The sequence below is a fragment of the Leucopleurus acutus genome (assembly GCF_964270905.1).
Source record: "Leucopleurus acutus genome assembly, chromosome: 19".
Lineage (NCBI taxonomy): Eukaryota > Metazoa > Chordata > Mammalia > Artiodactyla > Delphinidae > Leucopleurus > Leucopleurus acutus.
In genome coordinates, this window is record NC_139161.1 from 29,326,174 (window position 1) to 29,346,353 (window position 20,180).

Sequence of the window (20,180 nt, forward strand, 5' to 3'; positions counted from 1 at the left end):
CATCCATATAATATATGACTAACATCACCTACCTTAAAGGCTTCTTATGAGGGTTAAGTGAGATAATATTTATAAAGTGTTAAGTAGCAGTTTTTAGCACACAGACGTGCTTAAATACAGTTTACGGTTACCTCCACTTCTTACGATACACAGTACTTCTTTTTTTTTCTTTTAATAAATTTAGTTATTTATTTTTAGCTGCATTGGGTCTTCGTTGCTGCGCGCAGGCTTTCTCTCTAGTTGCGGCGAGCGGGGGCTACTCTTCATTGCAGTGCACGGGCTTCTCATTGTGGTGGCTTCTCTTGTTGTGCAGCATGGGCTCTAGATGCGTGGGCTTCAGTGGTTGTGGCTCGTGGGCTCATTAGCTGTGGCTCGTGGGCTCTAGAGTGCAGGCTCAGTAGTTGTGGCTCAAGGGCTTAGTTGCTCCGTGGCATGTGGGATCTTCCCGGACCAGGGCTCGAACCCGTGTCCCCTGCATTGGCAGGCAGATTCTTAACCACTGCACCACCAGGGAAGTCCCCACAGTACTTCTGGATATTAAAAAGACGTCTTGGCTTCTACTCCTCTGGAGATTTCCAGAAGTAGGACAACTCATATTTTCCCTCCAAGCTTCCAAAGTGAAGAGGACTGACTCCCCTCTCCTCTCACTGACATAGCCTCCCCACATCCAAACTTCCAGGCTCCAGGGGTTCCCCAAAGGTCCAAGAGGAATCTGAGACAAGATGAGTTAGCTGACAGAGAAGGAAGCTATAGGCTGGCTGGAACACAAATAGCATAGAGGAGAGTAATTAGCAGAAACCTAGAGAAGGGAAAGTGGGCCAGAGACCAGGACTCTGAGAGCTGCAGGGTTCAAGCCTTTTGGTAACCCTAGACCCTAGAAGAGGCCTAGAAGGAGGAGTTCTTCCATCTGCAGTCCTGATTTGAGAATCCCCACTAACAGACGTGGTTGTTCAAGCAGCTTCTCCACTTCCTGTCAGATCAGCCAGCTGGACAGGGCTGTTCTGTAACTGCTGATCCTTCCTCCGGCTCTGCGCGGGGCTACCGAGCCAGAGGCAGGGAAAGTGATGCCACCTTTTCTAGCAGTTGTTGTAAACAGATCAAGAACACTAAATTTTTTTGTTTTTAAACTTTGTCTGAGTCCGCATAAATTTTTTTTTTTTTACTTTAATGGCATGAAGTCCAGGTTCTGAAGAAGGATGCTTTTTAAAGCGAAAAGTCCCCCATGAGCTCTTTCTCCTTTTCCTGCAGCCTACTAAAGCTGTTTCTCCTCCCTTGGCAAGAAGCTTGGGGCCAGGAGGGAGCAGCTCCCCTCTGAACGCTGCCTGAAGGAGCCAGTGTCTGGACTGCTCAACGGGACATTAGGTTTACTTATTTGTTAATAATTCCCCCACCCCAACTTCAGGAAGCAGGTGCCAAGGCTCCCCAGGGAAAATGGGGTTCCACTCTTTCTTCTGATTGTGACCAAACATCATGCCACTTCACCTCACGTAGAAGCCCGAAAGGTCCCGACAAGCCAGTGGGTCAGCTCTTCACCAAGCCATTTTTGGTCCTCCAAAGGCCACCCATTTTAGTAACTAAATCATCTGGTAACCTTCCCTAGGGGCTTAAAAAGCAATATTCCCCTCTCTCATTTCAGCCATTAACCTCTCCTACAAGAGACCACCTTTCTCAGAATTCCTTTCTAGGCAGGCAGCACCCTACATCGCATGCACCTGCCAACACAGCCCAGGCAGGCAGAGCGCAAGGCTCCAATCCCTTTAGCCCCTCTCCCCTCCGGCTCGCGAGCCCCCAGCCCCCACAGACTCAACAGGGATGACATTTACTTTCCAAAGTTACAGATTAAACGAGTACACTCTCCCCCTAACTCCGAGTTATTTCTCAGCTGAGTGAGACAGCCATTTGGGTCAGCCCTCCCTGGACAAAAGAAGGAATACAAATGTTCCGGGCCCTTTGGCAGAGCTCATAAACGTCTGCAAACCTAGGAGCCAGAAGTGCCCTCCCCCAAGGTAGGCAAGGAAGGCCTGCAGGGAACATGTACCTTGGAAATAAGTTCATCATGATTGGCCAAGTGGGCTCTGCAGTGAATGCAGCTGTAGGTCCGGTGGCAAGAGGGCAGATATGCCTGGAAAGTCTTGGATCTTGTCATCTTCACCATTGGCGCTGCTGAGTGTGGGGTGAACTCTGGGGCGGCCCACGAGGCACTCCCACAGGATGGGTCGCACGGGAAACACCGGAAGACACAGGTAAAGGCCGTGGTTTGGCAGGGGGTGGGTGTGGGGCGGGCTCCACACACTGGTGATGTCTTCAGAAGAAGGACCCTCAAGCAGAGGTCTAGGGCTGGTTCTCAGCAGCCTGCAGTGCCAAGATAAGGAATATCATTAGCTGATGGGGCTGGGCTTCCTGCAAAGCCAGTACAGTAGAGTCCAACTGCCACCCGAGAGAGGGCAACATTTACAGGATAAAATGACCCCCCTCCTCTGTTCTTACACTGTGCCAAGATGCCCCATGAATAAGAAAGAAACCAATGGAGATCCCAACATTGCTGCAATTCTAGAGTCGGAGGTTCAGTATCAACTCAGGGCTCTCAGGAGTTACCCTACCAACATCTAGCAAACCGGCATGATCACCATTCCTAGGGAGCCCTAGAAAAGGCCAGGCTTAAAGATATGCTACCTCCAACCCCAGGGAGAGGACTCCTAAGGATCGCCTGATCCAACCAAGATAAATGGCTTGAAAAGTTTAGTCTCTAGAGATTTGCTACATCAACAGTCACAAGTGGATTTCTCACCCATTTCCAGATGCCAGGAGTCCTCCAGCACTTGCAACCACCATCTGAAGAGGCAACATCTTTTGCTTATGAGCCAACATCTTTTGCTTATGAACCAAGCATGGGATACAAAGGATCAAGTTCCCAGCCAGCAGGATCCCTCGCGGCTAGCCAGTACTTCTAGGAGAAGTGATTCTGTTTGTGATACCTCTCACCCAGAAGTAGATGCTCAGCACATTTTTTTAAAGCAAGTAAATTAATGAAACTAACGGCATAATCAGGATCCTGCATCTAAAATTCACGACGACAGTGAATCTGACCAGAATTTCTCTTCAACGCTCAAATTTTCCATTACTCATCCCACAGTACCCAGCATTTTTCCTTCCACAGCCTCAGCTTTTTTATTCTAATGGGAAAGAAGGAAACTGAGATAGAGGGGTGGCTCCTAGGGCCACCTAGGGTATGTCCGAGTAAAGGTCTGAGGGCAAAACCCCGAGGTCTGAGATCCGCTCGTTTCTCTGTGGCTCACATACCTGAGGCTCCTGGACCTACCTATTCCCTGGGCTTCACTGACGGGGGTGGTGTTCTCACTTGCCTACCTCCCAGGAGAGCCAGAGTGTTAATGAACGCCTGCGTCATGCTTTGAAGATAAAATTATTTAGAGAGACAGGGGAGGAAGACAAACAGAATCAGATCTTCCTTGCTGGACTATGCCTGGGGCCCATCTGGATGTTTGGAGAAAGCCCACAGATCATAGTCCTTTTTTTCCTCTGAACCTCACTGGAACCGAATCTTCAGCAGGGAAGCTGCCCTCTTCCCCGACATCCTTCCCACCATAATGTCACCGAAGGCCACTATACCCCTGGGCCTCCACAAAGCTTCCTGAGTGGCCAACACCACCGGCCAGCACTAGGCTGCAGGACAGCAGGGGTCACTATCCTTTACCCTGCATGTCCCTTGAGGAGCTGAGCCAAGCAAGCTCCACACCCAGGGTGACCAATTACACAAGATGTCCAACTGTTGAAGGGATTCACACCTACAGGGGCCCAGGCATAATGTCTCCCCTGCTCGGTCTCCCACCGCTAATTTCAAAGATGAGTAATCAGATTAAACTGAACATCACAGAAATACTTCAAGAATATGGGGGTGAGAATTAACCTCCCCAGCTTTGCCTCGGAGGTAGGCCTGGCCATAACAAGAGATAACACGACCCCTTGGATCAGAACCCCTGCGTCTCACCCAGGCATAGTGGAAGTGGAAGTGGAAGTGGAAGTGGAAGGTGAGTGGTCAAAACGAAAGCCCATGGTAGCCCAATGTTGTTGGGTGTTGAAGTGGAAGAGGTGGTAGAAAGAGCTAAATACCCCACTTGGGGGTTCCTGAAATATCCTTGAACCTTCCAATACTCCTGTTCCACTCTCAGGAAGGACGGTATTTCCAGGAAAGGAAGGGGTGATAGGTCAGGGGGTAAGGAACAGGAAAGACGGGGAAACAAGCGGGAGGCTTGCCCCAGGCCAGCCACTCCTGAAGTCCACAGCCTCAGCTGCCCCGTGGGGAGCCGGAGGGGCGCTGGCCCCACTCGCCTTATACAAACGCTGAAGGAAGGAAAGGAAACAATGAGCCCTGGCTGCCAGTCTGGGTTTACAGAGCAGCCACAGAGTCTGTTTTCTTACACATGCTGACGGCTTCTAAATTATGCCTTTCCCCAGAGTAGAATTATTTCTTTTCTCACTTCTCTTCTGTAGGAAACCCGAAAACAGTTCACCGGCAGGGGTTTCTGCCGGTTTATGCTCAGCTTCAAATGTGAATCTCAAAACTTATTCATGGCTACCTTTGGAGAAATCATCATTCACAGTCTGCATTAAATGTGAGTATGTCACATACAAACACATTCATTGCACACCACAGCTCAGAACTTAAAAAGAGGCCATGCAAGCAACATCCCAGGCTGCCTGGTGTTGGAAAAGCCCCAGAGAGCCTAGGCTGCAGGCCTTGGACTTTGCCCTATGGTCATTCTGGTCCTCTCACTCTTTGCTAGGGATTGACAGGCACCCACAAAAGTGAGTCCTTACCCAAGAAGGAAGAAAAGAAAAAGTGGCTTGCTGAAATATGAATCTTGTCCCACTGGTACAGGGCAATCAAGAAGGAATGAGAGGGCTTCCCTGGTGGCGCAGTGGTTGAGAGTCCGCCTGCCGATGCAGGGGACAGGGGTTCGTGCCCAGGTCCGGGAAGATCCCACATGCCGCGGAGCGGCTGGGCCCGTGAGCCATGGCCGCTGAGCCTGTGCGTCCGGAAAAGCAAAGTGAAGGAGAATCAAGAGGGGGTCAAGAGAGAACAGGATGAGTGAGAAAAAACGTGAGAGCTAGGGGCCAAAAAATAATCACCTATTACTGTCTTCTTCCCTCTTAAGGGAAAATATTAAAAGCTGCTTTAAAAAGAAGTCTGTTTTTAAAAAGGAAGTAAAAAAGAAGTCAGTTTTTAGGAAGGAAGATGAAACAGATGTTTGTTTGGGTTTTTTTTATGGAAGAAATTAAGGGTATGGGGCTGTAGAACTCACCACATTTTAATTTTTGGACGCTGGTACCTGTTAATGGGGCCACAGGCTCCATGGGGCTTCATGAGTCCAACCCGCTGAACATACTGTGGAGTCTAAACTGATTTCCAACAATAATCAAATGAGTTCGCTTTTTTAAAGCCTCAGGGCACGTGTACAAATTAAACACCATTTTAAATGAAGTAATAATCCATCACAGTGGAAATTAAAGGAAGATTTGCTACCACCTCCAGCTGGCTCCCGCTGGGCAGCATGGAAAGCAAAGATGTGAACTATTATGATTAAAAACAAAGACCTTAGTACACCACTCTGAGAGCCAAACGCATAGGGAGCACACAGCAAACCTGGCCGTCCCACCTCACGGACTGGCCTTTTCCACAAGGAGCCACAATTTCAGGTGGAACTCAAAACAGAACCTTCTGAGTGTCCCCAGGATGGAGGGGTATGAGGTACGAATTCCTCAGATAAGTCGGGAAGGAACTGGAAAAATGATGTGGGAACAAGATTGTACCGCCACACACAGAGCCACAGAAACCGAGAAGGCAGAACTTGCCAGGGGAAGTGGCACCTCCAGCCACAGGACAGGACCACCCCTAGATGTGCCTCAGCGTTGCTGTTTTTGTGGGGTGTATTGGAGGAGGGTAGGTAAAGACTCTCTGGAAAAGAAGTGGGCTCTGGAATCAGAAGCCAGCTCTACTCCGTTCTAAATGAGTGACTTTGGCAAGTTATTCAACCACTCTGACCCTCAGCTTCCCCAATTCTAAGAAGACCAACATACACAGGGTTATGAGGATTAAATGAGACTGATGTAAGTACATACACAGTGCTGGCACACAAAACACACCAAAATTGTAGCTATTATTATTTTTAGTGGTTAATGAATTTTTAAAAATATATGTTGCTACTTAAAAAGAGAAGAAAAAGGAGGCCGAAGAGTTCAGAGACATACATAGTTTTCCTGCCACTTCCATTAGGACTCTCTAGCTTGTCTTCAAGCAAGGTAGATGGTACTACTGGGATGACGTTTCTCTAAACCTAGAATTCTCTTCTCAAGGTAAGACAAGGTGATGATGACCCTGGAGGAACCATAGGAGTATCCCCCTAAGAGGTGGTTTCCCCAGTGGCCATGCTCCCAAAGGCCCTAAAAGCACTGCCAGGAACACAGCATCTCTGATTCACACAGCCCTGGCAGGCCCCTGAGCCTCCTTTGCCCCTTAAATCCACCCTCTGCATTTCAGCCAATGTTATGCATTTAAAAAGCAGATCTCACAAACAATAAATGCTGGAGAGGGTGTGGAGAAAAAGGAAGCCTCATACACTGTTGGTGGAATGTAAATTGATACAGCCACTATGGAGAACAGTATGGAGGTTCCTTAAAAAACTAAAAATAGAATTACCATATGACCCAGTAATCCCACTACTGGGAATATACCCTGAGAAAACCATAATTCAAAAAGAGTCATGTACCACAATGTTCATTGCAGCTCTATTTACAATAGCCAGGACATGGAAGCAACCTAAGTGTCCATCAACAGATGAATGGATAAAGAAGATGTGGTACATATATACAATGGATTATTACTCAGCCATAAAAAGAAATGAAATTGAGTTATTTGTAGTGAGGTGGATGCCCTAGAGTCTGTCATACAGAGTGAAGTAAGTTAGAAAGAGAAAAACAAATACTGTATGCTAACACATATATATGGAATCTAAAAAAAAAAGGAAAAAAAATGGTTTTGAAGAACCTAGGGGCAGGACAGGAATAAAGACGCAGACTGCATAGCACAGGGAGATCAGCTTGGTGTTTTGTGACCACCTAGAGGGGTGGGATAGGGAGGGTGGGAGGGAGATGCAAGAGGGAAGAGTTAGGGGGATATATGTATATGTATGGCTGATTCACTTTGTTATAAAGCAGAAACTAACACACCATTGTAAAGCAATTATACTCCAATAAAAACGTTAAAAAGAAAGAAAGAACTAAAGGAGGAGGAAAAGAAAAAAAAAAGCAGATCTCACCATGTCATCACTTTCATGTCCTTCAGAAAGGCAATACGGGACAGTGGGTAAGCAGATGGGTTCTGGATATTTAACTAAAGAAAACAAAAACACTAATTCAAAAAGATCTATGCACCTCTATGTTCATTGCAACACTATTTACAATAGCCAAGACATGGAAGCAATGTAAGTGTCCATCGATAGATGAATAGGAATGCGGTGTATGTGTGTGTATATATATATATATAAAATGGAATATTACTCAGCCATAGAAACAAATGAAATCTTGCCATCTGCAGCTACATAGTTGGACCTGGAGGGTATTGTGCAAGGTAAAATAAGTCAGAGAAAAACAAATACCATATGATTTCACTTACATGTCTAAAATACAAAGCAAATAAACCAACATAATAAAACAGAGTCGTAGATACAGAGAACAAACTGGTGGTTGCCAGAGAGGAGAGGAGTGGGGGGGACAAATGAAATAGGTGAGGTACAAACTTCCAGCTATAAAATAAATGTCATGAGGATGAAATGTACACATAGGGAATATAGTCAACAATACCATAATTACTTTGTATGGTGACGGATGATGACGGATGGTAACAGGTCTTATTGTGGTGATCATTTCATAATGTATAAACATATTGAATCACTATGTTGTACACAGAAAATGAATATAATATTGTACGCTAATTATAACTCAATTTTTTTAAAAAGACAGGTTCTGAAATCAGACTTCGAGGGTTTCAAATCTCAGTTCTATAATTTTCTAGCCGTGTGACCTTGAACAACTTACTTAACCTCTCTGGACCTTGCTCTTCTCATCAAAACCTAGGAACACTAATATTGACCTCATAAGGCTCTTGTGAGAATTAACTAAGCTAATACACATACAGTACTCAGCATATGCACCTGGCATGTAGTAAGCACCCAGTAAATTCCAAGTGTGTATTATTGCTGACAACCATTGACATCCATGAATGGCGTCCATGAGAGACTCACCTCTCATACTCTGTATACTCCATCTTTTGAACTGATACTTAAGGGTCTATTGTGTGTCAGGAACAGTCTCCTAAGTGTTCAGATTTGCCAACCAAACTCTCTGTAGTTCCCCCGAATACACCACACCTGCATTTCACCCTTCCGTGGTTTTGTTGACGCCATTCCCTCCATCTGACATATCCTTCCCACCTCCTCACCAGGCCCTTACTTGTCCATTAAGACTCAGCTCAAATATCCCCTCAGCATTGGACTTCTTGACCCATCCTCTGTGCTCACCTCCATCTTAACATTTACCCTGTTGAAACTGAAATGATTCTGCCTCTGTATCCTCTGCTAGAGGTAAGTGCCAAGAGTAGGGACCACATTTTAGTTGTTTCTGTACCCCCTGAACTCGGCAGCACAGAGCACACAGTAGCGGCCACTGTTGCACTAAACCACCCCTGCTTCTCCTTGGGCTGCTGACTAGACCAGTCTACTCATCCATGTGGGTAGCACAAATGATTGAGGCTCCTCCCTTCCCCCTGCCAGTAACAAAGCAGGACGCAGAATGACTCTGGCCCCATGGAACCCTATTCTCCCCCATAGCCCCCACTCAGATCCTGTGCTGAGATGCCTGTAACTACAGTTCTTCTAGGCAACAGAAGGTTTTTTAAGTCCTGGATGTTAATCAAAGGCCTGTCATTGGCATCCATGCCCATTTTTCACACTCACAGGGTCTAGGTTAAAATATACTATAGTAAATATTTATATATATAGATACACATACATACACATATATATATATATATCTGTTGAGGTAACAGCTTAACCATTTCCCAGCTTTCTCCATCTCTTACTTATTGTAGGAACTCTTAGAAAGCCTGAAGAGGCTTTAAGGACAGGAGGGTAGGAGCATGACTGTGTAGTCTGTTCCAGGAGCAAAGAGAGAAGCCCTGATTGGAGGCAATAAATAGGTGACAGTGGAAGGGGGATAGGTAAGCCATTTCTGGGACTGGAGACAGAAAAAAACAAAGAGACAGAATGGCTGTGGAAAGCCCCTATCCCAAGAGGGTAGTCCTCCTTCCCCATTCCTAATCTCATCAGAATCCTGGACTCAGACCAGGGAGCATAGAGACCCAGTTTCCCTGGGCTGCCACAAAGAGAAGTGGGTGGTGGTGTCGTCCACTGGTGAGGAGGACAGCATTAGAGACAGATGGACTTGGATTCTGTTTTGGTTCTTCTCACTAGCTGCATCACCACTGGGCAAGTTGCCTGAAAGGGAGTAACAGTGCCTACTTCATGGAGGAGACAAAAGCGTCAAATGACATAAGGCAAGTGAAGCATTCAGCATAGCACCTGGCACATCATTAGTACTCAATAACCTTGATTAGCTGGGATCATCCTTACCAGGAAGGGAGAAAAAGCGTGGGAACTGTTCCTGTTCACAAGACCCAAATGAGCAGTGCTCCTGTCTGCCCGGTTGACTCATGGTGGCTAGAGGGTTAGGCCTAAATTAATCCACTTAAAGGTATACTGTGGTTTTAGTAGGTTTTGGTGGCTTAGCTGGGAATCTGACATTATTGCAATATCATTCCAAACAACAGACCATTCCATCACCTACTTAGTGAAGTGGAAGTTACCTCTGCAGTCTGCACTGACTCTACTAATCCCAGGATGAGGCCACTACTGACAACTTTACTGAAACTCCGCTATCAAAACTGCCACGATCTGATGTGCAAGACGTACTGGGAAAGCAATGCTATCACTTCATAGTTAACAACTTTATAGCTCTGGACCCAGGTGGTACTTCAAATCCATCCAGCTGATAATAAAAACCAGTTTGGATAGTCAAGAAACCACTCTTGGGCTTCCCTGGTGACACAGTGGTTACGAATCTGCCTGCCAGTGCAGGGGACATGGGTTTGAGCCGTGGTCCAGGAAGATCCCACATGCCGCGAAGCGACTAAGCCCGTGCGCCACAACTACTGAGCCTGCACTCTAGAGCCCGGGAAGCCACCGCAATGAGAAGCCCGCGCACCGCAACAAAGAGTAGTCCCCGCTGCCGCACCTAGCAGCAACAAAGACCCAACACAGCCAAAAATAAATAAAATTAAATTAAAAAAAAAAAAAAGAGAAGCCCGCACACCACAACGAAGAGTAGCCCCAGCTCGCCACAACTAGAGAAAGCCCGCGTGCAGCAACGAAGACCCAACGCAGCCAAAAATCAACAAATAAAAATAAATTAATTAATTAAAAAAAAAGAGAAACCACTCTCTTTCATAAACAAAACAAACCATTCATCTCTATGCTGGATACAGGGCCTAGTCTTGATTTCAGGAGCATTATCTGTCAGATGATAATCCTACATGATCTCTAGGGTTCCTTCAGCTCCTGAAGTCCTGATTTCATGTTGTAATGATGTCTCTGCCAGCTGAACCCTGCCCCAGAACTGAGTACCCATCCACCCACCTTTATTCTGTTAAGACCTTGATTTCAGCGAGGTCACAGGACCTGCCAGTCTCGCAGAGTCCACTTGGATATGGCTGGACGGTGCTTTGAAACATCTGTTAGCAAAGCAATATATTTATCACATGGTCCTTAGTTCAGCACTCTGCCTGCGAGGCCCCCATATGAGGCTTACATCTGTTAGAACATGGCACAGAGAAGAGGCACTTCCCCTTGAACATTCTGAAACCTGCATGTAATTTACTAGTTATTACATAGAAGTAGCTGTTGCTAGCTGGCTATGAAGAGATCAGATATCACTTTGGGTTGTTTCTACAATTTCAACCAAAAATGATGTGTCCGAAGATTTATTACCAAGGACGCTTGGCTAAAGTTCATCAATGGCTTTCTTCTTTTTCTTATACAACTCCAAGGTCCAAAAAGGATTTAAGGTGGCTTACAAAAACATGAACAATACTATACTATTAAAATAGATTAAGAAATTACGATAGGAGGAATAAAAGAACAAAAGGAGGGTTAGGACACAGAAATGCATACTATTAAATTGCTTAATATTTACTGAATTTCAACTGCAAATTTGGCTTTGAGCTCCCCAGTAACCAAGGCAGGAAAGAAAATACCAGCAGTTATAAGGTTTATATTTCCTATGAAATAAAAGCATCTTGGTTGTTCAGGATACAGATTTTCTGAGAGACATTTATTTCTCCTGTGGGTGGTCACAGGAGACAATGAACAACCCAGCGGACAGAGCCCCAGTGCACATCAGCCCTCCCCACCATGGAACCCTCTTGGCAAGACTTTCTTAGAGGCCCCTCCATGAAAACGGCCAGCGTAATGAACACCAAAGAGCAATTCAGTAAAAGGGATTCTACATGGGGTCAAATCAGGGCAGCCCAAGGACGTGGCAGCCCAAGGACCCAGATCCTGATGGTCTGGCTGGATCCAGTGATATCAGCTCTCCAGAGGAATGGAAGAGCTACAGAGCCTTCTGGCAATGCTCCATGAATATCATTTATCACAACCAGGCTTTTGAGTAACAAAAATATGGGCAGCCTCCAACATGCCAAGTCCAAACACTAATACTTTTGAATGCTAACGCTATTTGGCCCTGGTGCTGCATTCAGCTCTCTCATGGGCTGTTTTTTCTCTGAAACTCTCCCTTATGGGCCTCATCTTGTCTCTCTGGGTTCTTCTGTGTCTCTGACTGAGCCTCAATCTCCCTGGCTGCTCTTCCACCATATGCCTAGGTGCTTCCCACCCCCAGCTTTCTCACCCATACCCAAGTCTTCTAAACACCTCTGTCCCCTGCTCCTGAACCCTGGATTCCTTTCTAAAGGGGGCCTCTTTCTGGCTCCTAGGAAGGCACTTCAAACTCCCAAAGCCAGCACCATCTTTTCCCTTCCCCCTGATCCTACCCCCTTCACCCCCCTTCTGTTCCTTCCTCCTGAAGGTCCAGCTGCCCAAGCAGGAAACACCCTTTATTCTCTCTCTCTTCTATGTCACACTCCATCTGTCCCCTAGACAGTTGGTTGTGCCTCTCAATCCCCCCTCCCATTGCCATCCCCAGTCACAGCCAGCACATTGTGTGAGCCCCGTCCCCTCTCATCCTGAACCTCCTAAACTGGTCTCCCTGACTCAGCTCTTACCTCTCCAGCCCATTCTAGAATTCTATGTATACAGCACAATCTGATCACATCTCTCTCATGTTTCAAAGCCTCCAGTGGTTTCCTAGCAGCCTACAGGACAAGGTCCAACCCCTTAGGTGGCACCGAGAACCTGGGCCCAATTCTCCTTATCTTCTCATCACCTTCCCACCCCACTCCAAACCTGCATCCCCAGCTGACCAAGCTCGTTCACTACCTTTTCTCAAGTTATTTCAGCCTCCTGCAAAGCCTTAACCTGTCTTCTCTGCCCGGGAAATGCCTGCTCATCCCTTAATATCCAGCTCAAATAAGACCCTAAGCAGAGCTGGGGACCCCCTTCTTCCAGCATGAAAAAAACTGTTCTCTGGAATGGCACTTTAACACACCACCGTTGTGTGTCTCCCAGACTGGAAAATTCCTGCGGTCAGAAGTCCAGTCTCTACCCGCCTTGGTTCCCCAGGACTCCTAGTATCCAGCACATTGGAGATGCTTGATAAATGTTAACTAACTGAGTAAACTGAATGACCATCACTGGCACCGTGCTGCCCTGTAAAGCTGATATTTTTTAGTCTCCTTGCTTTGCCACTATCCAGTACAATTTAAAATACTGAATTCTGAGCATTACATGGGACTCACACGCCATTAATGCTCCACAAAGTTTGAAAACTAGCAAACTCTTATGATGTAAACTTACTTGGGCTGCAAGTCCTCAGGACTGTGGAGCCATATCTCTGATGGGCCACACCACAAGAACCTCTGATGGTTTTACCCAGCTGCTGTCTGGCGGCAGAAATATTTCCCATGCTGTCTCACCTGGCCCTTCCCACCATTTCTGTGTGTCACCTAGGGCAGCTTCCCAAGGGACCCTCCCCAGGCTGGCAGTGGCTTCTGGACCCCTAGAGAAACCCTTCCAGGTTGATCCCCACAACCCCCCCACGGCAGTCTGAGCTGCTGTTCTAGGCAAGACTGAGCCAGGGAAAACGCAGTGGTAGACTTGGTGCAGACTAAGAGGGAAGGGGTCCCTCCATCCTGCCTCTGCTCCACATTTCAAAGAAACCAGATCCACCCTTTTCTGCTGCTCCCAGAGACTGCCGCCCTCGGCGTCCGTCCTGCATTTTGTATTTGGCCATGGTCAGAGATGATAATCCTGGTCAAAACAAAGCGAATACTTTCTTCCCATGATCTGGGACCCAAAGAGAGATTGGGTCCACTCCTCTGTCCCCAGACAAGGCTACACTTGAACTGTAATGTAAAAACAGACATTTAGAAGATCTATCAAGAAAACAACGTCTTGAAAAGCAGAGGAAGAGATGGCCAGTCTTCAGGCTACTTCACCAGGGAACCCTCCCTTTAGCCTCCTCCAACACCCACTAAGTCAGGCCCCCAATTCCAGAGGCATAGCACTTTTCACAGTTGTAGTTTTATTGAGATTATTTGATTGTCATCTGTGTCCCACACACTCAAATATCCAAGATTATTCACTGACTAAATGAATGTCTTTTGGAATATGGGCACTGTGTGACCTTGATTTCTCTTTAACTGCTGCTCCCCGAGGGCACAGCTGGGGCCTCAATTAATTACAAACCATCCATCCCAAATCTGCCAATACAATTCTATTGTTCAGCTGTCAGCATGCCTTTGGCTTTCTCACTTTAATCTCCCATTTCAAATAAATCCAAAACTCTAGACTCTCACATCTGTGGCTGGGCTCCCTGCCTTTCCACGACTGGAATTTGGAAATTGAACTTAAAACTCAAGAGAAAAAAAGGGCAGAGGCACTTTCAAAAGGATGCCTGTTGTATGTCCAAAGTCCCAGCCATCACCAACCCAAAGATGGATGCATTTTGTTCTAAGAATTAAACTGTCATCTAACGTTGCCATTTATTGAAGCAGCGGAAAATGAATAGGGAGGGGAAGACAGACTGATTCTAGAGCAAATTTCTGGATTTCTCCTACTATGGGAATGGGAGATAGATTTTAATAAGAAAGACAGCTTCTTTTCCTTTCAGGCCTGGCACACTAAGGGGAGCCATGCACATTGCCAGTGCAGCTTTTTCATATAATTTAGAAACCTCCACAAAGCTAGTAGTTTATGGGTCAATCTTCCCACTAGACTGTGTGCTGTTCCTGACCACATCCAGAGACCATGTCTGGTTAATCACCCATCGTAGCTAGCCCAAAGCCCCACTGGCACTAAGAGCTCAGAAAGTGTTGGTTGAAGGAGGGTGGGAAAGGAGGGGAGGAGATAGGGAGAGTCATCTGAGGCCCTTCAGCAACTGTCAGTAAGCCTCCCGGACTCTACAATTTATTAATTTCGTACTATGGGCCCATAAGGGGCCAAGTACTTGATATGCATTATCTCAGTCCTCACAACAACCCAGAGAGGCAGGCATTATTACGATTACTCCTATTTGAAAGATGAGGAAAAAGCTCAAGAGAAGTTAAGCAATTTGCCCAAGGTCACTCTACTAGAAAGTACCGTAACTGGGATCCTGGGAACAGCCCCCCTCAACCTCCACCCCCCAGGGGATCCTTCAACCGAGACATGACAGAGGGGGGTCTGAAGATGTGCATCCTTGGTACTTGAGCCCTCTAAAACAAGCAGACTATCTCCCAGAGGGAGAGTCTAAGTCAATTAATTACAACGCAAAACAAAGATGTCAAGTTCTCTTAAAACATCTTCAGGCTGTCAGGGTTGGCTCAATGCATCAACTTTTAATTGCAGAAACCTGAGAAAACAAATAAGTGAAGGGAATAACCTGAACCAGAAGGTGGGACAACAGATTAGGCACAAAAAAAAGCTAGTTTTCAGTTCTTATCATCTCTTCATGCTAACGGGATATTTAGCTTTAAGGCTGCAGGCATGTGCGGGATACTTCTTCCCTCCAATCCTAAATAAAACAAATTAAGAATCATGTAAGCAAAACTAACCAAAAGCCCTATCTAATTTATATTTACATAATACACATGTTTATACCATTAGCACAGCAAATGCTGAAAGAGAATTCATTTCTACTTTATGGTCCATTTGGTCGTGGGTCACCTTAGGTAGGGACCCCCAACAGACAAAGACCAAAATGGTGATAAAAGAAGACATAAAGGGAAAACAAACATAATGGATGACACACAGGAACATACAAACAAAAGAAGAAAAGGAAGAGGCAAAAATAGAAACTCAGGGAAAGGAGGCCAAAGGTTAAGGATGTTTAGTAGTTGGTATCTGCCAGGGAGAGCAACTACCTTAGTGATGACCAGAGCTCAGACATGTGTGGGGTGGTCTGCATTAGGAAAACCTGGGAAATTGGGGTGGGGGGGAAGTGTAGGTATTAAATTCTGATTTTATAGGCTTTTGGCTGGGCCAGGAATTCTTAAGGCAACCAGGTTTGAGAATCCCTAGGGATAGTCTCACTTTTTTTTGCGGTACGCAGGCCTCTCACTGCTGTGGCCTCTCCCGTTGCAGAGCACAGGCTCCGGACGCGCAGGCTCAGCGGCCATGGCTCATGCGCCCAGCTGCTCCGCGGCATGTGGGATCCTCCCGGACCGGGGCATGAACCCACGTCCCCTGCATCAGCAGGCGGACTCTCAACCACTGCGCCACCAGGGAAGCCCTAGTCTCACTTTTGAGGATGCCTATTATCTATATCAGCTAGCCTTCATCCTCCAGAGTTCTACTGCAAATGTAAGTCACGGTCCACATCTATGGAGCTCCTCTAAACTGTAGCAATGGTAGGTAGCCCAAGCAATATCTCCTTCCTGCATCTCATATGCCTCCTGAGCATTCCTCATACATTACCTGTCATGTCATTACCTCGGTGCCTTTGCACACACTGTTTACCCTGGCATGTTTCTGCATGTTTAAATCCTCTTCATTCTTCCCAGCCACATCTCCAAAATGCCTACCCTTCTTTCTGTATCTCTGTAATGAACTTAAACTCTTTCTACCTTGTACTCTGGTTATTGACATAGATGTCTTAATCACTCCTATTTGAGGATATGCTCTTAGGGGCAGGGGCCATATTATGACTTACCTTTTTCTCCCAAAGGTCTAATTATCTGTTGAATGATGAATACCCAGGAAAATAAAACAAAACAAAAATAAAACAAAATAAAAGATTGAGTTTCAGCCCCAGGCCAGAGGTTCCTCTTCTCTATCTCAAAATAGGAATCAAAATTTTCCTCAGGCAGGATATGTTCCAAGCCTATGCTCTCTTGCCCCAGGTACTCCCACCCAGAACACCATGGGGAAACAAAACAAATCATTAGGCAGGTCAATATTTCCTATAACTAAATTTCATATCAGATAGAATAAAACCACTTTCTTCTGCCCAACCAAACTCAACCACTGTTCACACCCAGCAGATCCTGTTTGAGCCTCAGTGGCATCCATATGCCATCTGGATATCAAGCCTTCCTTTCATGGCAAGAAATAGCCGAGGGAACTCCAGACACTAGAGGCTAATTTCATTCTGAGCAGGCAAGCTAATTTCACATAAAACCCACTAAGTCTGGACATACTACATTCTCAAGACCATGGGGGAGGGCTGACTGCCCTGCAACTCAGGAGACAGGAGAGCTCAGTGCTGCTGACCTAGCCAGGAAACAGGAATCAGAGTGGTAGTGCCACACCTCATTGGCAGATGTTGCTTTTTCCCATCACAGAGGGAAGGAAGGCTTTGCCTAGTATTGAGACATTATGGGTAATTTAGAGTTTAAGTCAGAAGTTGGTACTTTTCCAGAATGTACGGGAATAGTAAGAGCCTTGGACCTGAGAAATAAAAGATATGATTTACAGTCTGTGCTTTGCCCAAATTAGTTCTGTCCTAAGCAAGTCCTTTTTGCCTGTTTGGGCCTCAATGTTTATATCTCTAAAATGTAACACCTAAAGTGGATTTTAATACCCAAACCAGCATATATCTAATCAATAGAGTTATAAACCATTAACTTGAAAGCAAAGAAAATAAAATTATAGGGTTAACACTGGAAAAAATTGGGATGCAGGGCCCGACAGTTACTAAAGTCAAGCCACAAATTTGTTTCTCTGCTTCCTGGCAGCCAAAGCAAAAAAGAGAAACATGATCAGTTATATCCAATTGTCCACAAAGAAAAATCATGCCAGTTCCTTGGGAGAGGCAAAGCTTTTCCTAGCACTGGGTTCTGAAAGCAATTTCTCTGATTAACTTAACAGAGACATTAAGTGAAGTTGTAGCTTAAGTCTTCAACAATATAAATTCTTATAAGAAATGTAGTAGCAAGTTATATAAAGCTATTTTGGACAGCGTCCCTCCATAAAGCAAAGGGCAGGACACCCAAGTTCATCTCAGTGAAAACAATTCTGGAGGGGCTGAGGTAACATGGCCCAAGTATGCAGCTTTCAGTTGGCCCGGCTTAATTCAAGGATAAAACTAAGATCAGGTAGACAACATATTCTTCCAAACACTTCTATAAATATTACTTCTTCCACATGGATGTTTATTAAGAGTTGGGTAGCAGTGTGCAATTAGATGACTTCTAAATTCCATTCCAGTTCTGATAAATCTAAGTGACATTTTTGGTCTTCATTTACTTACACTAATTTAAAATTTGGGAGTTTTCCCCCTCTTACTGCCCACTCCCAAGTCAATGGATAGGGAATTCCTGCCAGTGAGAGAGGGAATCTAACTATTAATATTAGTCTTGTTATTAATAGCTAATACCAAGCGCTTATGTGCCAGGCTCTGTGTCTGGGTTCCCGTGCATTCTCTCATTGAATCTTCCCATCAATCCTGTATGATAGTAACTATTATTAGTCCCATTTTACAAATAAGGAACAGAGATGTAGAGAATTTTAGCAAATTGTCCTAGGTCACAGAGCTAATTTTTCAGATCTTTCTGGTTCCAAAGCCAAGGCTCTTAGCTCTACTTATAGTGCCTAGTATTAATGAAATGTGATTACTGATAGAAATGCTTGTTTGTCAGGAGAACAGTGAAGCCTAGAACAAGGCTTGTAGGGGAGGCAAGAGTTATTAACAACAACAAAATAACAATGGAGCTTTTAGAGACTTTGGCAACCCATAAAAAAAATAAAAGGATGAAAAATATGGTGAAAAGCAGAAATCTCAAAAGAAAGTAATTCCAAGGGAACAGGAATTCCGAGGAAAAGAGAGAAAACTTCTTTTCCTCCTCTTCTCTTGAAAATAAGTATTATTTCTTACTCTTAAAGACTCTAAACCTTGGCTCTCTTGGTCATTCATTCATTCCACCAACAATTAGATATTTATCCTGTGCTACTCCCTGCTAGGCACTGTCAGCAGTGAGCAAGACAGAGGGGCTTCCAATCCAGCCATCAAGTAGACAATGCATTTCCAGATGGTATTAAAGTGCTTTGGAAAAAAAAAAAATTAAGGGGATTAAGAAGGGCTGAGGGGCAGGGATGGAGGACTGTTCTAGATAACAGGTCAGGGAGGGGCTCTCTGAGACCCAAGTGTAGGAAGCCAATCATGCAAAAATTTGGAGACCAGTGACTACCAGTAGAAAGGCCCAAGGACAAAAACAAACCTTACTTGTTTTAGAAATCTCAGGAAGGCTAGTGCAGTTGGAGCTGGACTGAAGCAGAATGGACCAGGTGAGGGCTGGTAGGAGCTGGGGGGCGGGGGGGGGGGGGGGAGAAGTTGGGATGGGACGGGGGAGAGGTCTGCAATGCCTACAGGGAAAGGGGGTGGATTATTTCTGAAGGGCAATGTGAAAGTTGTAAACATGGGAGTGGCATAATCCTATTTACTTTATAAACCTCCAGTGCTGTATTTACAGCTCCCAGGGAAATTCAGGTAGGTGCAGTATCACCTTTTGTTAGGGATAATATCACTAAACTCTTAACAGAATCCTGTAGGCCCCTGGCTTTCCATTTAGCCTGCAGGCCCTGGCCTTCCATCATTGGATGCTAAAATTCAAAAGGACACTTCCTTTTCCAGAGCTTTATACCCCCTCATCATGCTAAGAGAATGCAACTGTCAGAGCAACTAGTGGTTTGGTTGACAGACCCTAGGGAAATGCCAAGATAATTTACAAAGAAAATTGATCCAGACCTCAATTTGAATCCCACCTGCTTTTCCTATCCTAGGATATGCCATCCTTTTGTTGTTTCCTTTTTTTTCCATAGGCTCAAAACTAAACTGTTAATGTGAGCTGCTTGACCAAACTGAACATTATTAAAGTTAATTTCAACAATCCTACAGTTAGTGTTCCCATATAAGGCATACCCTTGGCAGGAAGGACCACAGTTGAATTTGAATTTGGATAATTTAGAGTTCTCTTTGAAGCTAAATTGTAGCTTTGATAAATTCAAGGAAATTTCTTTTACCAACATGTTTGGACACAATAACTAAGAGGGAAACATACAACATGTGGAAGCATCAGGTGTGTGTATGTTTATGCTTGAAAGTAGAGACAGAGGTAACAGCATCAGAAACCGGAATACTAACAAGATCCACCTGCACACAGGAGCTGAGCTGTTACACAGGAAAGAACCAGGGCTGAGGCAGGCAAGGGGTTGGGGAAACTTGCACCTCTTCTTATTAACTGTTGACAGACAAGCCCCTGGCTCCCCTCCCCATGCCTAACAAAAATAAAATCACCAGTCTGCCCTTCTCCTAGATTACACAGCCTGGAATACCCAGATATTAAAATCAACCTTTTCTGCTGCCCAAACTGTTCATGTCCCAGGCGCAATGACTGTGTCATTGACTCAAAACCATTAAAGTCATTAAAATAGTGAAAATTCACACAAATCTGTGAATAA

At 45.3% G+C, this 20,180-nt stretch overlaps 1 protein-coding gene across 1 annotated transcript in view; it reads right to left on the reverse strand.

Annotated features, from left to right (window-relative positions):
* The window catches only part of YPEL2 (yippee like 2), a 58,763-nt gene that overhangs the window by 35,923 nt on the left and 2,660 nt on the right, over positions 1 to 20,180 (reverse strand). Inside the window, exon 2 of the mRNA XM_082861434.1 lies at positions 2,039 to 2,352. Within this exon, the coding sequence (XP_082717560.1) occupies positions 2,039 to 2,155 (117 nt within the window). The 5' untranslated portion in view covers positions 2,156 to 2,352. The remainder of the gene's footprint in view (positions 1 to 2,038; positions 2,353 to 20,180) is intronic.